This window comes from Perna viridis, chromosome 3 (assembly GCF_037379345.1).
Source record: "Perna viridis isolate PV_CMFRI_1.1 ecotype Kerala chromosome 3, ASM3737934v1, whole genome shotgun sequence".
In the NCBI taxonomy this organism is placed as follows: domain Eukaryota; kingdom Metazoa; phylum Mollusca; class Bivalvia; order Mytilida; family Mytilidae; genus Perna; species Perna viridis.
Genome location: NC_142447.1, coordinates 24,723,996 through 24,743,232, shown reverse-complemented (window position 1 = coordinate 24,743,232; position 19,237 = coordinate 24,723,996). Strand labels below are relative to the sequence as shown.

At 33.1% G+C, this 19,237-nt stretch overlaps 1 protein-coding gene across 2 annotated transcripts; it reads left to right on the top strand.

Annotated features, from left to right (window-relative positions):
• The first annotated feature begins 1,937 nt into the window (after positions 1-1,937).
• LOC148621562 (solute carrier family 22 member 6-A-like) lies at positions 1,938-9,404 on the top strand. Of its 2 annotated transcripts, XM_088576065.1 has the most exons (10): positions 1,938-2,073; positions 3,476-3,693; positions 4,294-4,524; positions 5,421-5,623; positions 6,016-6,447; positions 6,785-6,919; positions 7,295-7,380; positions 8,034-8,154; positions 8,780-8,852; positions 9,125-9,404. In XM_088576065.1, exons 1-10 carry the CDS (start codon positions 1,938-1,940, stop codon positions 9,278-9,280), a joined length of 1,791 nt encoding a protein of 596 aa, XP_088432191.1. In that variant the 3' UTR covers positions 9,281-9,404. The 2 variants fall into 2 exon arrangements, with proteins under 2 accessions (XP_088432191.1, XP_088432192.1); XM_088576066.1 differs by lacking the exons at positions 1,938-2,073; positions 3,476-3,693 and adding an exon at positions 3,839-3,970.
• The last annotated feature ends 9,833 nt before the right edge of the window (positions 9,405-19,237 follow it).

The following is a 19,237-nucleotide window of genomic DNA, read 5'->3' as shown; positions in this document are numbered from 1 at the left end:
TTTAAATTGATTCTTATGATAAGCCATATGACAGGAGATCAAACCCTCTCCTTATTTATGGAATAATCAACTAGGCAAGGACAAAATTTGAAATAGAAAGGCAGGATTGAAAGTTTTGAGAAATTCAAAGACAGGAAAGCCAATAAATAAATAAATAAATAAATAAATAAATAAATAAATAAATAAATAAAAAAGGGTAGGATAGAAAGTTTGATCATAGCCACTTAAAAATCAAATGGTTACAACCTTATGATATACTTTATATTACAAGTGCTTATTACTGAATAATAAATTAGGAATGCAATGAAATGGCCAATGATTGACATGTATATTGAACATTACATAATATTGAATACTGTCTCCATGATCGTATGTGACAAAAAAGATGCCGATATTATAAGTATACCGTGTTAAATCATGACTTGGCATATTCATATCACTTTGTAGTAGTTTCTATCATAGACAGATTTTTATCTGATCTCTATAGGGTATATATACAATGTTTAAATTATTTAAAACAACAGAGGCGTTCGATCGTTTGGCTAAACATTTAAAGGCTATGTCTATAATCATTTATCTAATGGATTACATTTCAAAAGCAGATATACGAGCTAATAATTGACAAATAAATCGCCTTTTAAAAAGTTAATGTTGCATCGCACTTTTTCATATTTGGCATTTCAAGTCAAAATTGTTTGTGTGTTTAAAGCTTGCTGTGTACATGCATATATGTATTCCCGACTTGCGGACCAACATTTGGTCAACATTTATCTCCCTTTGGAGCAGGTGCCTATTCGGAACACGTATGGTTTTCCATCCGATATCGACGATACTTTAGAAAATCTCAAAAGTCAAAAGGAAATTGCCCGTTCTACTGACTCTGACATAAATTTTCTTTATCCGGGATACAAATGAAAATCATCCCTATGTAACCTACCAACAAAATGAAACACCCTGTAAATTTTAGAAACACCGTTGTGTTTGTCAACTGGGGATTCCATTTTCATTCGAGTTACCTCTTTTTTCTGCACTCGATCCGAACATCATTTAGACAGACTTCGAAATTACACCTGCTCTTACGGGAGGTAACTCTGCAAAAACAGGTTGAAATATGGCTGCATCCCGGGCTCCGCAAGTAGGGAATAAGTACAATATCTGAATAATCTTGCATCTTATTGGTTCTGATAACGTAAAGCCAATATCATCAACGTTACTTGCAACGTTATTGATAGACTGAAATTGTTTTCATCACTGAAAGACATTCATTGTTAATTCAGCATCAGAGATTAGGGATTGATGTAGAGAATCTATTAATCGACCTTATTGTTGATAATTGTAGAAAAATAGCGACATTTACACTATTAAACTGAAAAAAAAAGAGTTGTATAAGGTCCTGACATTGTCCTCACAAAAAAAATCCTCATTCAGCAGTGCAATAAAGGGGGGATAAAACTAGATAAAAACCAAAGCTTATTACTGTTTAATGTGGTAAATATGACAACAGCAAGGCTGATATTAGAAACTGCAAAATAAAAGTGCATACACGTGCGTGTTATGGATTTATACTACCGGAAGTGCACGGAACATCGTTTGCAACAAGTGTGCCTTGAAATAATGACTTATTTTTTTCTTTTGAACACAAAACTAAGGGTGCGACAATATATAAACTGTGAAAGTCTGAAAAGAACCGGAACAAATCGAAGGTAGGTTATAGATGGTTTTTGAGTTGCTGTATTGTCTTCCATAATACCTTCCCTTTTTGATACTACCGAGTATCAGTCGAGTCACATGGCGCAGAGTTTTTCCTTAAAAAGAAAAGAATACTAAAGGTAATAATATGCATTTGTTATTGTGATGTTAAATTTAGACTTCTGAATATTAAAGCTCACGATTCATGTACGTGTATCTGGAAATTGTATCAACTTGCTGAATTTATCATGGATCCTAAAGTTGATGTGGACAATATTTTGTACTCTTTAGGACGTTTAGGAAAATATCAGAAACTCCAATTAGTACTTCTTGCATTCTTTACTTTTGAAAATAGTTTTCATCTGATTTCTATCGTTTACATAGGTGAGTACTGTCTAATGTTCGTTTTTTTTTTTACATTTTTTATAAATACGACGAGAAAGTACATAATGTATTACATAATTAATTTAACAAAGCCAAAAAAAAAAATAACTGGTGATTTGAGGATTTTGAGTGGATTATTAATGGTTCTTGTGTCTATAGTAGTTTGTCTTATATTCGCACATGTAAGATTTGTCCACTAAGTAACTATGGTTTAATACTACTCCTTAAAACACCACAAAGAGTTATCATTCATATTAGTTCTCTCCTGCTTGCACAAAGGTGCTTAACGATGACCATACAAACAAAAAAGATACCGAGACATAGAAGCAAAATAGGTAAACAAAAAAGAACTCTTTTTCTCTTGTTTTGGTTTTTTCGAGTATACATGCGTGTTAAAAGAATACATACATGTAACCAATTCTGTTGCAAATAAAATAATTGATGTTATCGGCTGCAACACTGTCAAGGGCAGGTACTGTCATCCAATCTGTCATTAATTCATGCTTTGGACATGCTGAGCGTGATTAAAAGTACTATTATGTGAATGATAAAGATAAAATTAATTTTCTTTTTAAATAACCATATTTTGTCAATTGCCCTTCAACCAGTCAACATTTAGAAGGCACAATTAGTTAATACAAATTCTATGAAAAAATCACGCTACCTGCAGCTCTGCATCAATTTGACCCACCTATACCCCCTACACATATCCATCAAGATATGTTTCTACTATTATCATATACAAGTGTGAATGCAATCTGGTGATTGATGGCTGTTCTCTGGTAGAGAGTAATCAAGGGAACCAAGGTTATAGCGGTAATCAAAAGAATGTAATCCAAGGACAAAGACCAGACATGGAAAACAGACATACACAACAAAGAACATAAAGTAATTAAAATCATACATACAAAGTAACAAAAGTAAATGAGCAATTCGGACTCCACTAAAAACTGGGAGCATGGACAAGGTGCACCGGTAGGGTAAGCGTCCTCTGCTTTTCTAGAAACACCCGCCGAGTTGCTCATAAAAAGTCAAGTCCGGGGTAGACAAACGAGGAAGACAAACCATTCTGGATAACGGTTTATCATTGATAACAGGGAGCATGTCTATGACACATGTATATAAAACTTTTACTCTCCCTGTTATTTTACATTTTTTTTAATATGTTTTATTTTTTCTCCTTTCGTTCTTTGATAAGTGGCGTTTGTTTGGACATATGTTGTATTCTTTATTCTTCAAATCTCAGTAACAAGCCGACTGGGTGAAATGGTTGATAGATAAGTTTTAAGGGTCAATAGCAAATCGACTAACCCACAGTATGTTTTCTTAACTGAGAAAATGGAAAATGCCTTTATAAAAGGATTTAATGTACTTCATAGAATAAACCTGGACACTTTTATAGGATATAGACCGCCATATCGATGTGCAGACATAAACATTACGTCATACTTACATCACCATCAACATTACTTGACAAACAATTCAGATATAGACATTCAGTATGGAAAATGTGACATAAACATACTCGTAAATGAGAGTACTGGAGTACAGAAGTACAAAGAGAAATGCATTAATGGATATAAATTTGGCATACCAGCAGACAGATCAACTGTCACAGACGTAAGTATTCTTTTACAGATACCAGTTTGTCATACTTTAAGTATACATGAGGTATGCATCCATTTGCAACCATTGGTACGATAACAAGTAGAGAAGGTAATTATAAAATAGGTATGTTTGCACTCACATACTTAGGTTTTGTATGCGGCTATCAGAACCAACGTCTAGATCGAGGAACTAGTAATCACTAACGGGGATGTCTAGATCGAGGAACTAGTAATCACTAACGGGGATGTCTAGATCGAGGAACTAGTAATCACTAACGGAGACTAGAATGGTAATCAGTACCAGTATACCAAATTTGGAAATATTATAACTTAAAACAACAAAACTCCGTCCGTGTTATCGATAGATCCATTATCTATGCGAATTGTATAAATTTGTGGTATTAATTGTGTAGTTTTGATATTCGATATGTCAGTGGACTACGTATGAGCATCTCAGTAGATATTAAAAAAATAATTAATTCTTCAAGGAAGGCATTAATCAATATATAAATGACAGCAAAATATTCTAAATACCTAAGCGACTGATAAAACTTAAAATGCATTTGAATCCAATTATGGAAATCTGGTTTGAAATATATGTGCTATGTTTCAGTGGGACCTTGTTTGCAGTGGAGCAGAGCGATCAGAATTTGCACAGACATTGATTATGCTTGGACAAGCGGTTGGGGCACTGATATTTGCTCCTTTGGCTGACAAGTTGGGTCGTAAACCATGTAATGTTACAGCAAGAATACTATACTTTCTCACAGCACTGGCAACAGTTTTTACACCTAATATTGACGCCTTTTTAATCTTCAGATTTCTTCAAGGAACATTCCAAGGGGTAAGTTAAAGTTTTACCAGTATAGTGAAAGTTCTTTTACATCCAGGCAAATATATCTATTTTGAAAAAAAATAAGTATATACCGAAATCCATTGATTATATTTATGATTTGTGAAACGCTGTTTTCTATTTGATTACCTGAAATCAAATCTTACAGGATTGAAAACCCACTGAAACTTTTTGATGCTTACCGAATTTTATTTAGTTGCTGATGTCGGAGCAGGACATGGTATTACTTTTTTCTTTCAAAGTACATGATGCCACTCCCTGTTTGAATGTGGTACCCAAGTTCCAAAGCCCCAATTACTCGTCTAAAACCATCGAACGGAATTCGATGAAACTTTCACATTTTTATTCCTTTTTTTCATCTCGTATTTTCTATTTCCACCTCAATGGCTTGAAGGATTGTTTCTTGATGCAAACAATAGACTGCCATTAGTCGACCAACAAATGATGTCACTGTACACCTATAATTTTGTTTTCCATCTGAATGACATGTCTCTTATATGGTTTTCGGAGAGAGGGGATTAGGGGGTATCATCAAATGAGCTTTTGTTTCTTACTTTGTGGGATTTCAAATTGGAAGATTTTCTTGTGTGCTGTCTTCCCCGTTCTTCAGATTTTATATGAAATTATCTGTTGTCATCATTATGTATGTATATTGTATATTGTCTATTTTCTGTTTTTTAAATGTTTTGGCCATGTACTTGTATGTAATGTCTATAAATTCTTTCTATGTTTATGTTTCGTTGTTGTTTTTGTCGATATCTCAAACTGAAATCGGCGACATTATTTAAAACAGCAAAGAATACCACAAAAGTACTCGATGGAAGTATTCTGCAATAAACTATAAGCACAATTCATATAGAAAGAAATATGACACGAATATTTTTCAGGGAAGTGTGATGACGAATGCAATTTTGTATGTTGAAATCGTCCCAAAAGAACTACGTCACAAAATTGAAGCTTTTATTTATTGCGCATGGACATCTGGCCTCGTATTCGTCTCATTGGTTGGATACTTTTGTAGGGATTTATCATGGCGCTACATGCAGCTCATTCTTGCATTAATTACCGTTCATACACTGTTTGATTGGCTGTAGGTAACATATAATAACACAAAATTTAATCAAGAGAATAGGAATTAATAGTAATGTACAAATGTATGTAATGAAAATCTTAGTTGATGATTATGTTTGAAATATTATGTACATCTTGTAAAAACTCATTAAATGACAAAAATAAATATTCTACAAGCAAAACACACTCCTTAAATATAAAAAAAATGTATAAAAGAGAGGCTCCTAATATACAGCTGATTCAAAAATCTACTAAGGTAAACTAAATGCGAAAAGAAACAAAGAAAGGGAACGACAGAAAGGGCCACCAACGCCTTGTAAGAAGTCAAAATATAATCTTTCAATAACGAGAAAAGTAATTTTTATGCCCGATGAAATGTAGAAGATGAAAACTTGTCTTTTGCTATTTCAGATTTTTAGAAGAGTCACTAAGATGGCTGATAGCAAATGGAAAGAAAGAGAGAGCAGACAAACTTTTGAAAAAAGCCTGTAGAATGAACCATATGCATTACCAGCAAGTAATTGATAATGTAACACCTGCCATTGAATTGACAATTAAGGTTGAATGTAACTCAGATGGAACAGAAGAAATTGAATCAGAAGAAGAAGACAATTTCGAACAAAAAATTATCACTGATGCTCATAATACAACTCTGGAACAGGGTGGTCGAATTGTAGATGAATCTGAAGCAACCGATACCGACCAAGTTCAGGTTTTAGCAAAACCAAATAAAGATAAGAGATTGCAAGTACAAGAGACAGATAAAGTAGAGAAATATTCAATTTTAACAATGTTGAAGCATAGACAAATTCTGTTATCATCCGCTGTTTTATGGTTATCATGGTAAGTTTTATCAAAGTGTTGTTATTTCAGTAGCCCCATAAACAAACAAGCAAACAACCACTCAATAAAAGAAATACAAAAAGCCGATAAAAGTGTACTGGAATGAATCAGATTACTTATTTGGCAATGCTTGTAAAGAACCAATCTCCGAAACAGAGGTCCTTGTATCTCCTACGTCAAACAAACACAGGGACGAAGGCACTACCAACCTCTGTTGCGGAGATTGGTAAAGAACATACACTTACTTAAGTGGTATCAATAAACACTTAATGTTCATAGATGACTTATTAGCTTTATAAACCATATTAGAAATAAAATGATTTTCTCTTCTTTACAGGATCACTATCACTTTAACATACTATGGATTGATGTTAACTGCCTCTAAGTTGTCTGGTGACAGATTTCTCAATAATATTTTATCAAGTCTTGCCGAGATTCCAGCTATGGTTTTTCAACTATCATTAGTAAACAGGTACCAGCAAATCAAAACAAATTAGTTACAATTACTAAGTATTAGTGTAAACAAATACAAAAAGAGTTTTTCTCCAACGAAAATATAAAAGTTACATAATATGGACATATTCAAAGTTAAGGTACATCATAATTTTTTCTTCTTTTTTGCATTATCCCATTTCTTTTCTTCACACTACACTAAAACGTAAAGATTTACCGTTTACACCTTCGATAAACACTATTGTGTCTCTTACAAACTTTAAGAGAAAGTTGCTGAAAAGGCAAATTGAATAAATAAATTATCCTACTTCTTTTTTAGGATGACATCAGTCGTATGAAATTTATGAATTTACACAATTTCTGTGAGAATAACACAAGATTAAAATGTTTTCAGAATTGGTAGGAAATGGATGCTGACAACATTTCATGCTATAGCAGGTGTTTCTTTAGTGCTTGCAACTGTTAGTACCACATACAAAAGTAAGAAGGGAAGTACAATTACTACAGAGATTTCAAATGTGACATTTTTAGAGTTTATCAAGATTCGTAGAGTTCATATTGCATACTAAACATTCTACCACCTTATACCATTAATTTCGATACGATTCTAGACTTCGAAAAAAAATATCAATTGGAAGAGAAAACTTATTCGTTTTGATAGAATTAGGTGCCTTTGGGAAGCTTCATCTAGGAATGTTTTAATGACATTATTCATCATTTAACAAAAGATTTGAGACATTTGGTTATGTCGCTTAGTTCTGATTGTAAAGTTGTAAAATTGGCAATTTTTAAATGATTGTGTCTTCCCAATGATGTTTTATTCACTCGTTCATTGTTTTATAAATCAACAGATAAGTAGTAAGAGCAAAATAAAATATTGGTAATAATACCACACGGCCCTTTTTTATAATGACGCCGTAACTTACGATGTATTTTACACTTACGACTTATTTTGTGAAATCAACTCCAGATTGTAACCCTATGAACGTCTGACATGCGTAATGATAGCCTTTGGTTTGTCTCATTGTTTGGATTCATGATAGGGTTTTAAAGATGACCGAATTCGATAGGCTTCTATGAAAAAATTCCTTAAATTAAAAAAAACTGTTGACTGATTGTTTTATCAATAAAAGATGAGTATTCCTGGCTGCCCATACTTGCCAGCATATTTTCCTTTGTCGGACGATTTGCCATTTCTGGGGCCTTTAGTACTGTCTTCCTTTACACGCCAGAGCTGTATCCTACTAACATGAGGTAAAACATGTATGTTATGAAGGGTAATAATAAAATTAACGAACTGAAAAGATGTAGACAATAGTCAAAAAGAAAGTCCGTACACCATATGGCAATACCAAGGTAAAAAAACGGGAAAGTTGGAAACAACCCCAATGTTCATGACCTAGTAAAGGTATTCATGAAACGTAAGATGGGTAAAGCTAGGTTCAGCGTTATTGAATGTATCATGAAGACAAACTAAATAGCAAGTTTGTTCTAATTTTGTTTTGGTATCTGTTGAACTATTACCCAAAATTGAATTTAACCGATAGCATTCCTTAATTATCTACATGATACATATTTCTCTTTTTATATCAAAGGAAAGTTTCACCATATTGTAATGTGTGATATCTTATATTACATTTACTTTTACGTAACAAATATACTCATAACAGCGGCCAAGAAAAAATGAATGAATGTTGGCAACGACTAAAAAGATTTTGCATACATGTATATTACAGTTATGCACATTTAGAAAACGGCAACCATTATCTTAGAATAATACATGTAGTACTTTTAATTACTTTAAGTGAGATAATAAAAACTGATATGAAGTAGTATTGAACTTAGATTAAGTATTTGTATAAGTAATCATTCTTTCAAGGAACGCAGGTTTAGGCATGGCGTCAATGATATCCAGGATAGGTTCTATGATGTCGCCTTTTGCAATTACACTGGTAAGTTTGTAAGCTGTCATATATGCCTTTTTTATATAACATCAACAAATCATATGTGACCTTAATCAATTATATTGGGCATTTTCGTGAGTTGTAAACATGTATACATTTTAAAAGTTTTCATGGTATGACGAATTCGTAAATCAAGTTTATATATACTAATACTAATACAGTATAAATAATCCATAATCATGATACAAAAGAACTAATACTTCAGTTCAAAGGTTTATTAATTTCACAACAAATGTAATGAAGTAAAAAGTAAATTGCAGGCTGAACACGTGAACTGGGGTCCAGCTGCTGTTTTTGCTGTCATGAATGTTATCGTGACAATTGCCCTGTTTCCGTTACCCGAGACTATGGGCCGAGAGCTTCCTACCACTCTTGCGGAGTTAAAAGCCTGGCATAAGAATAAAAACTCAGCATGAATCTAAGCAGCATTACCAAAGATACTACAGTGGTTGCTGTAACTATAAACTATAGAAATATGCATGTTTTTTGTATACTTGTATTTTTGAAATCTATACTTGATATTTTTTGATAAATATTACTCTCTCACCTTTATGTGTGCTATTTTATTTTTTAACACTCAATATGTAAGACAACCTCTACGCGACATTTATTTATAGCCATGAAATCAATCAGTCTGATTGGAAATGGATAAAACAAATCTCCTGCATATGTGCAGGAATTTTATAATCCACCTGATTATTCTAGTCACACAGGAATCTAAAAACATTTAAGACTACACCGGTCACCATGTACCATCAACTCATTAGATAGATCAACGGAGTCCTGTTAGCAAGATACTACACGATTCGACCAGTTTTGGAATTATGTTTCAAGTTTATGGCATTTTGCAATATACAAGCTTAGAAAGCGGACATTATGATGTGGATGTAAAACAACAACTTACCGTTTTATTATAATGTGCCATAGTTCTTAATAGGGTTATTCTGGCTCATGATTCCGTGCTCCTACAGGTTACACCGCCCAATACTAGACTGAATAGACATGTTTATGTAAGTGTCCAGTAAGTTGTGCTCGTTTTTATATTAAATTATACAAAAACGTGTCCATCTCCGACGTAGGTTCTGGTTATTAATAGATTGAAATTGACTTGAATTTGTTTTAGAATACATTTTATTTTTCTCAAAAGAATACGACTATTAAAAAGAACATGATACTTTTTTTCTCAACATAGTCTCCTTTAAATAACGAAGACACAGAAAAAATGGTGATAGGAAGACAATGGTAAATAAACCATGTGGTGATATAAAATCAAAGAAGATACCAAAAAATGGGGAAAATGTTTTAATATATCCTAGCACTGTTTGCACTGCTCAGGTCCATTATAAGAGAGGAATCAAGGGAGCTAAGATGATAGCAGAAATCAAGAGATTGTTATCCAGGGGTAAACATTAAACAGAGAAAACACACACACACAAGAAAGAACATGAAACAAGTAAATCAAATTGACACGAACAAAGAAGCAGAACAGTAAACGGGCAACTCGGACTCCATTCAATATTTGGAGAATGGACCAAATGCAACAGTAGGGTAAGCGTCCACTGACTTTTTAGAAACACCTGCCAGGTTGCTCATGAAAGAATAAAGTCCATTCACAGAAGCCTAATTATAAGAAGTCTAGCGCGGCACAATAAGTTACAGCAAATTCTGGCATAACCTATGAGTTGTGGTATGAAAACTCCATACGCAGGTGCTGAAGGGATGTTGCCACAGATAAAAGGAAAGTTGACTATACGAAATGAAAAGTCATTGTGTTTCTCGGATGGTTTGGTCAATAGTTCTCATTCTTCGTCGCTTTCGAGTGTAGACTAACATTACAGCCTAGGTTTTCTCTGGGTGCATGTCAATCATGTGGTGACAAAATGTGTAAAAGTTATTCACTTGGTTATGCAGTGAGTTGTGTTCAGGTTCTTTACCTCCCTATACACTCAATTTATTCTTATTACTGTAGAAGGATATAAGTTGACACAATTCGTAAATGCACCTAGGTCAAAAGTGAAAAAAAAAACATTTGCTATTACAATGTAAAACATGAATTGTTCAACGTGTTATAGTTTTCATTTCCTCTTTCGTCTACCCAAGGCTTGACTTTTTATGAGCAACTCGGCGGGTGTTTTTAGAAAAGCAGAGGACGCTTACCCTACCGGTGCACCTGGTCCCTGCTTCCTGTTTTTAATGGAGTCCGAGTCCGAGTTGCTCGTATACTTTCGGGTGTTTCTAGGAAAGCAGAGGAGGGTAACCCTATGGTGCACCTGGTCCATGCTACTCGTTTTTAGGGGAGTCCGAATTGCTAATTTTCTTTTTTTACTTTTAATGTATGATTTTAGTTACTTTGTGTTCTTTGTTGTGTTTGTCTGTTTTCCATGTCAGGTCTTTGTCCCTGGATTACATTCTTTTGTTTACCGGTATAATCTTGGTTTCTTTGATTACTTTTTAAGCAAAACCAGTTAATAGAATACTGCAACATAGTTTAATTTCATTACTACGACGAAAAAAAGTTGCAACATTGTAAGTTTGTTTATGAGTTTATTTCCGACCAAAACCTTTAGATCGGTTACCGAATCGTCATATAAGATAAATTAGAATTCAATCTAGAACATGAGCAATGAACTTTATGTGCAAACATGTACACTAAGACAGATTTTGAGACGGTTAAATGTATTTTATGGTAATACTCTATGATAGCTTTTTGAATATTAAATCTCTAAATTCAATTTATCTACAGATATTGTCTACTTTGTTTTTTGGATGGATACATGTAAGTGTGATGTTGATAATATTTTGTGATATTTTGGACGTTTAAAGGACTATCATCAGACATACAGCTTATGTTTTTCGCACTAGTTACTTTTGAAAAATGTTAGGACTTGGTATGGGAATGCAGCTGGAGCTGGAAAAACTACCCCCTATTCATATATTTGACTGCAAGAAAATAAGTCTTATTCATACATTTTCTCAGCGCAAAATACATACCCATTCATATATTATACTACCTAACATCTTTTTGAATTATTAGAATCTAAATAAAAACAAAGGTTTGCAGGAGGTTGCAGAAAGTGATTAATGGAAAGTTTTTTTTGAATAAAATATACATTGAAAAGTATAGCTTAGATTTGACAGCCCAATGACTCTGTGACCAAATCATATATTTCAACTATAGAAAAAAAAGAGACCTTTTCCAGCGGCACGTCTATGTACTGTTATATAGAAACTGACCTATTCCAGCGGCACGTGTATGTACTGGTATATAGAAACTGACCTATTCCAGCGGCACGTCTATGTACTGGTATATAGAAACTGACCTATTCCAGCGGCACGTCTATGTACTGGTATATAGAAACTGACCAACCCCGGTGGCAAAAATGTTTTCATCTTATTTCTATTGTTTATATTGGTAAATATTTTATAGGAATGTATTATGATATGGCTTTAATGTTTGCTTTGCGACTTGTGAATTGGAATGTAGCTTTCTTAGTTTGTAGTATACTTTATCGCAAACCTTACCTGAAAAAAGGACAAACATAAGAAAGACATTTTGTAATGGAATTGTATTGATTTACTTTTAATTCACTGTAATTATAGCCTCCACTCTCTTCCCTAATACTGTTTATGATGCTAGCAGAAGAAATCTTTTTTAAAAAAAATAGTATATCTCTTTATAGGATCAGACACATACAGATGTAGGTGTGTAGTTTCACTATTTCATACTTTAAATCTTTAGGCATCAGTTGCGATGTGAAACAAGAAGAAACAAACCTTGACCATCACACATCTTATGACTATAGAACGAGATCGCTTTATATTAAATAGGTTATTTCGAAATGTGTAATAGTTTGAAAGTTTATATAAGTTCTTTTGGTTTCTGAATTTTAGATTTCTGCATTTTCAGTCACAAACTAAATCATTTACTTACTGTTATAGACCTCATTGCCATTGTTTGTCATTCGGTCGTAACAATATGATATTGATTGTGTATAAAAGTTTGACTTTGCAAGTTTAAAAAAAGATTATGGACTCAAACGTACTAACAAATTAAACCGATTTAGACTATCGAAACAGCATTGAAATAGCAATTGTAAGCAAGCATAAAACAAATTTACAAGTCAGATGGACTTTCACGCATGACAAAACTATACAAAACAAAAATAAATTGATGTTGGTCAACTTTAAAAAAGAAATAAATTAAAATATGAAACAGGTGTGAAAGTAGGAGGACGAAGTCAATATATTGATATCTTTATGTTTTTTTACAGTTTCAAATTAACTAAGCTGTTTTTGCTTTATAATGTAATTGAATTTAAAGCAAGAACTTTTTTTTTGTTCAAGGTTCAAAGTTTATAAAGATCCATACTCGGCAAGTTAATTTCTTGTCAGACTAAAATTGGGCTCTTAGTGCTTTTAAGGTCACAGGTCAAATATGTATTCATTACCGCAATGAGGACGCCATGGCTCTTATACATTTCAAAAAATGTAAAAACTTCATTTCAGTATTTCATTTTAAATTATATAACTCCAGTAAAAGCATATCTACAATATTCTATACCACAATGGTCAGACCTGGATTGATTTAAGGAGATACGACATGAACATTTTTGAAATTAAGCATTTTTCTGATGTCCAGACAATAACTTGGCTATTACATGTAAAGAATTGATCTTTTTGAATTGTCATATGAGGTGACATACCACCAAAGGAAAATTGGAATTGATTTTGGGGGTTAAGACGTGAATATTTTAGGAATTAAGGGAATCAAAAAGTGTCCAGAAACGCACATTATTTTCTTGTGTCCAGATACTTAATTTGATTATAAGTTATTGGATTAACTTTTGGAGTTATGAATTGAGCCAAGGAAGAATATAGGGTATCGAAAAAGCCAGAGACAAGCTGATAATAACTTGAGTTAAAGTAAACGGATTCCTTTGACATTGTACCAAAATTTACCATACCCCAAAAGAAGGTTGAGATTGGAAGATATATTGTGTAATATTGTGTAAATAATTACATAATAAAACATAACATTCAATTGCGGTCTTATTAATATTGATGTTCAAGATTGGTTTTTGTCAACAGACGATTTGCGAATATATCTAGAATTATAATGGATCTTAAAGTTGATGAGCATAATATTTTGTACCCTTTAGGGCGTTGAGGAAACTACCAAAAACTACAGCTTATACTTATTGCATTATTTACATTCGAAATTGCTTTCATCTTATATCTATTGTTTATATTGGTAAGTGGTTTGAACTACAATTTCTGCCTGGGTCTTTTTTTTAATCTTCTAGAAACATTCTTACTTCTTTCTTTTCATAAAGGTGAGTTTTTTTGTAGGTTTTTGTTTTGACGAAAAGTTTGATATGAATTATTTGACTTGAAATGAAGGTAGCTTCTCAACTACTTTCAATGTTTTTTTCCCAGACTCTAGTTATTTTCGCTTTTTTACGGTTTAAAGGATTTTTGTACACTTTGAATCGAGTTTTTTAAATCGCAGAAATGAGAACCCGAAATATATGCATGTTTTGCACTTGACAGAATCCATGAAAACTGATGTATTCAACGGGTTATAGTTTTCCTTTCCTCGTTTGTCTACCCCGGACTTGACTTTTTATGAGCACCTCGGCGGATGTTTCTAGAAAAGCAGAGAATGCTTACCCTACCGGTGCACCTGGTCCATGCTCCCAGTTTTTAATGGAGTCCGAGTTGCTCAAATACTTTTGTTACTTTGTATGTATGATTTTAGTTACTTTATGTTCTTTGTTGTTAATGTCTGTTTTCCATGTCTGGTCTTTGTCCGTGGATTACATTCTTTTGATTAGCGCTATAACTTTAGTTCCCTTGATTACTCTTATGAAACCTGTAAGAAGATAAGCAAGACTGTAATGAAAATACGAAGTAGATATCGACAAAAACAATCAATACTGTGGGGAACTTATGAAAGTTTGATCACACATCATTTTTGAAAGGTGGAGGTCCTTGCATGCTAAAAAAAGAGCTTGTGAAATTTGTACAAATATTTCATAGATATTATAATGCGAAAACTAGAACCCGTTTAAATTTAAGACTCGGTCTTCTGATTAAAAATGATTCCTACTAAATTTAACGCTTTCAGATACAATGTACCAAGAAATACAAATCTGCAATACGCCCTAGATATTCTTATTATAAACCATATGTCACGAATAACTGTATTCCAGGGCAGTGTAATGAACTCGTTCCTAAAGAATTACGTCATAAATGCAAAGCTTTCATCTGTTGTGCATGGACAGCAGGCCTCATATTTGTTTCTCTGATTGGATACCTTTGCAAGGAATTAGCATGGCGCCACATCCAGCTTATTCTTGCTCTATTAACCATTCATACACTATTTGATTGGCTGTAAGTATATGAAAGTTGTACCTAATGCAATTCATATGTCATTGAGGTAACCATTTCTACAAAAAACTTTAAATCAAGATAATAATTAAACAGAGTTTTAGAATATGAAAAAATAATGAAATTTTTTTTTTAAAAGGAGATGAAAAAACTATGATAGATATGTTAACTACATCCCTGTATATTAAGCGAATAATCTCACAACATTATAACAGGTAGCGAACCCCTCATCACACTTTCTAACAAGGAATTGAACTAAATTGAACTTGAGGTCGAAAGTATAAGTCAAGTTCTACAGCTTGGTCCTGAATGATGGATATTAAGGATCGAGAACCACTAATTAGAAATTTTTTCGGGTCATGTTTTCTTTCTTGATAACAATTACAGCAAACCTGCAACTTTTACAAAAAGCATGGGTATCTGTTAAAATGTTCATCATTTATAAATGTAAGTAATGTTTTATTGATTTTAATTGTCAGTCAGTCAGAAAATGTAAAAGGCAACACTTCGCCCTATGCATTATATCTATATCATGCAAGTGAATACAATGTCCTCAATTTTCAGGCAATTAGATGTAAAAACGTATACTTTTTATTGAGGAAATAACATTTAAGAAGTTGAATCTAATGTATTTTATTTTTTTCATGTTGATGAACTGTATACAAATTACTGAATTATACCAGCAATGATCGTAATGGAGCTGGAGCTAGGCGGTTGAGATTTTTAAAAATCGTGAACCGTATAATATTACATTGAGTGTGCAACTACAAAATGTACAAAAGATGCATTAGCTTCTATCTAATTCAGTTTTGTCAACACAACAGTGGCAGACAATAAGAACTAAAACTCTTTCTTGACTACATAACGTAAATTACATTAAAACATATTATCATAAACATGTGTAAACTTAACAGGTTTGTGACACACGTCAAGTTGAAAAACACCGACTTTTTTTCGCATGACATCAACATCAGTATGATTTCGTCTTTTGCTTAAAATAAAATCTGAAACAAACCTTTGTCTAAATGAAAACCTTTTAATTTTGTCAAAAGCAAATTTGACTTCTTCTAATTTGATTTTTTGTTCACTCCTACTATCTTGCCTTTTTTAGACGATGGCTTATGAAATTTGCAATTGTCTTCCGAGGCATATTTTTTCTTGCAAACATAAGATAGTTATGGGTACCGGCAACGTAATCTTCTTCCTAGGTATGTGTTGTTCCTATTCCAAAATTGAGATGAGACATATAAAACTGTATTTCTTTGTCATTAATAATTTCTATTTCTTCAGCATTTATCAAATGTAAAAGTATTTTTGCATGACTTACAAATAACATGTTTATACTAGCTGCAAACTCTGTTCTTGCTTCTGTATCAATTTCTGGCAGAACTATTTCAGTAGAAACATCAAAATATCACTTCGTTCACGAGTGTTTTTTTTTTTCAAGGAATTTTTCAACGCTTTCATCGTTACCCTGTAAAAAGATAGATTTATGCCTGCAGATTCTTCCGGATCGCAATTTACTGTTTCCAAATCTTTCTTCGTGACTTCAGGATTGTCTTAGACCGGTGTGTGTAGCTATGCAAAGGGAAACTTGACAGAACTTGAACTAATTGGTTTGTTTGTTCTTTCTTGATTTGCCATGTACACTTCCTTCGGTGAAAATATATCGCCTCAAGAACTGTTGAAGAAACTGAATCAAATATAAAGAATGAACGACATTCTATAACTTCTTCATTCAGAATTGTCAACTTTCCTTTCATTTGTGGCAACATTCCTTCAGCACCTGCGTATGGAATGTTCATATCACTACTCATACGTTAAGCCAGAGCTTGCCGAAACGACGCAGACTTTTTGTACCGCGTTAGAATTCTAACAAATAGGCTTCTGGAGCAGGGTTATGTTGCTACAATATTGAAGTCATCACTACAGAAGTTTTATGGCTGTCATCATGACCTCGTGGATCGTTACAGTGTATCCATCTGCGCCATGAAAACTGATTTTTATTTATTTCGGCATAAAAGTATATGCCAAAACTTTAAAATTACAGAGTTCTCTTTCTTATGTAGTAATATACCAGATTTCCCTAGTTTTGTGTTTTTATTCCTTAGTTATCATAATAGGCCATAGCTTGAAATCAGTTTTCTGGCTTTTCACTTAGCAATCATTGCCTGGGAGACAAGCTTTTGGGTCAAGGGTGTAATACAATGCATATAATCGGCTGTCTATAAATGTTTCATTTCCTTTGTCCAAATCATAATGAGGATTTTGTTTTGTTTCTAACAGATATATAGGTGAAAGATTTTCATTCTATGTAACAAATTTATTTTTTGTATTGTTTACTTGTACCGTATAATTATCTTGAACTTGACCCGTCTTCCAACAAAATACAAGACTTTTTCTGTTTTTATCTTCTTTGTATTTTGATTGTTTTAGTTCGTTTTGTTTTCACTTATTTATTTTTCATATATTCTGTACTTTTGTAGACTACTTACCTATTTTAATTTTGAGCGGTGGACATTTTACCCACCGATTCCATCAAAAAGTCTCGCGCCAAATCAGGACCATTGTGGTGGTTTCGACATACGCCTTGCAAATTACTTGTTCTTTTAATAATCATTGAAAGGATCCCAATTTGTGGTACAAACACAAAGATTGCATTGATTAGTCAACAACGAAATGACATAAGATATTCAGCGCAACTGATAATGTCTTACATAAGGATAACAACAGATTAACCGAACACTGATCTGACTCATTATCAAGTCGAGTCCAAAATAAACAAGCAAAATAGATATTACACCACCGGCGCAGCCTGATCTACAACGGTCCTGACTTGTTACAGGTATTTAAAATCAAATGGTGGGTTAAATTTAGGTTTTACAGCGTGCTAACCCCCCTCTTCCATTGCGACATGAATATACCAGTGTTGATTAAATATCATTTGCATAATATTGCGTCATGATCGGTACACCAGCGGTAAAATCAGCATAAAGAACATTTTACAAAAAACAATTATCATCAATATTTTATACAAAACTAATAATGTTTACAACCAAGGACTGACATCTAAAAAAAAATTGATAAGATACCTTTTAAGACGCTTTTCCTCATACCTCTTATTCAGGAGTCTGTTACTGAGATATTTATGGCGTTCAATAAAATCAGAGTATAATATTTGTTCTAACGTGGAGAATCAATTGTGAAATATAAACACCATATGCAGGATATGAAGGTATATAGCTGCAAAGGTAAGGAAAATTTATGATATTAAAGTCGTGTTTTAAATAATAAACTTAGTGCTTAGATTACCCCTGTTGTGAAATTGGAGATGTATTTCCAAATAAGTTCAGAACAAGCAAGCTGTGTCTGTAGTCTTCTTTATGGCGGATATATTGAAAGCAACCTTTTTAACAAAAAACGGGTTTTTGATGGACAATGCAGCATCAATATATTTGTATGACACAACATGACTGTGTACATTAAAAATATCTGAAGAACCGATGATTTGGATATAGCTTTCAAAGGAATGACATGTCATATGAGATAACATGTACCTTAACTATTACAATCTGAGTTAATTTCTGCATTTGAATCGAAATCTGGAACCTCACTTACTATTGATGCGGAATAAATTGTAATTAACAATTAACAATTTTTTCGCATCACTTTCCATATGTAGAACACTTGGAACACTAGCAATGCTTTCCTTTACCCTTAGATAAGAATTTCTTGCGGAGGCTAATTTGTCTGGGGAATGAGCATCTTCTCTTTCATCATACCCAGCTTCATACTCATCCACGACATAGCTTTCGAGATCAGAAACGATGTTGTTTAAAGGTAAAACTTGAAATATGACTACGATTGTAGAACCAAGACGTAATCAAACATGAAAAACTGGGTTCATTTCTGAAAGAAAAAATGAGTAAAATGTTAGTTATATATTCCTACTAAGGTGAACCAGGTCTTTGCTATATTTGTAC

Coding starts and splice junctions, on each gene's coding strand:
- LOC148621562 (XM_088576065.1), top strand. CDS start 1,938: ATGGATCCTAAAGTTGATGTGGACAATATTTTGTACTCTTTAGGACGT. Junction 6,920..7,294: donor CAACTATCATTAGTAAACAG/GTACCAGCAAAT, acceptor AAATGTTTTCAG/AATTGGTAGGAAATGGATGC. Junction 7,381..8,033: donor TGTTAGTACCACATACAAAA/GTAAGAAGGGAA, acceptor TATCAATAAAAG/ATGAGTATTCCTGGCTGCCC.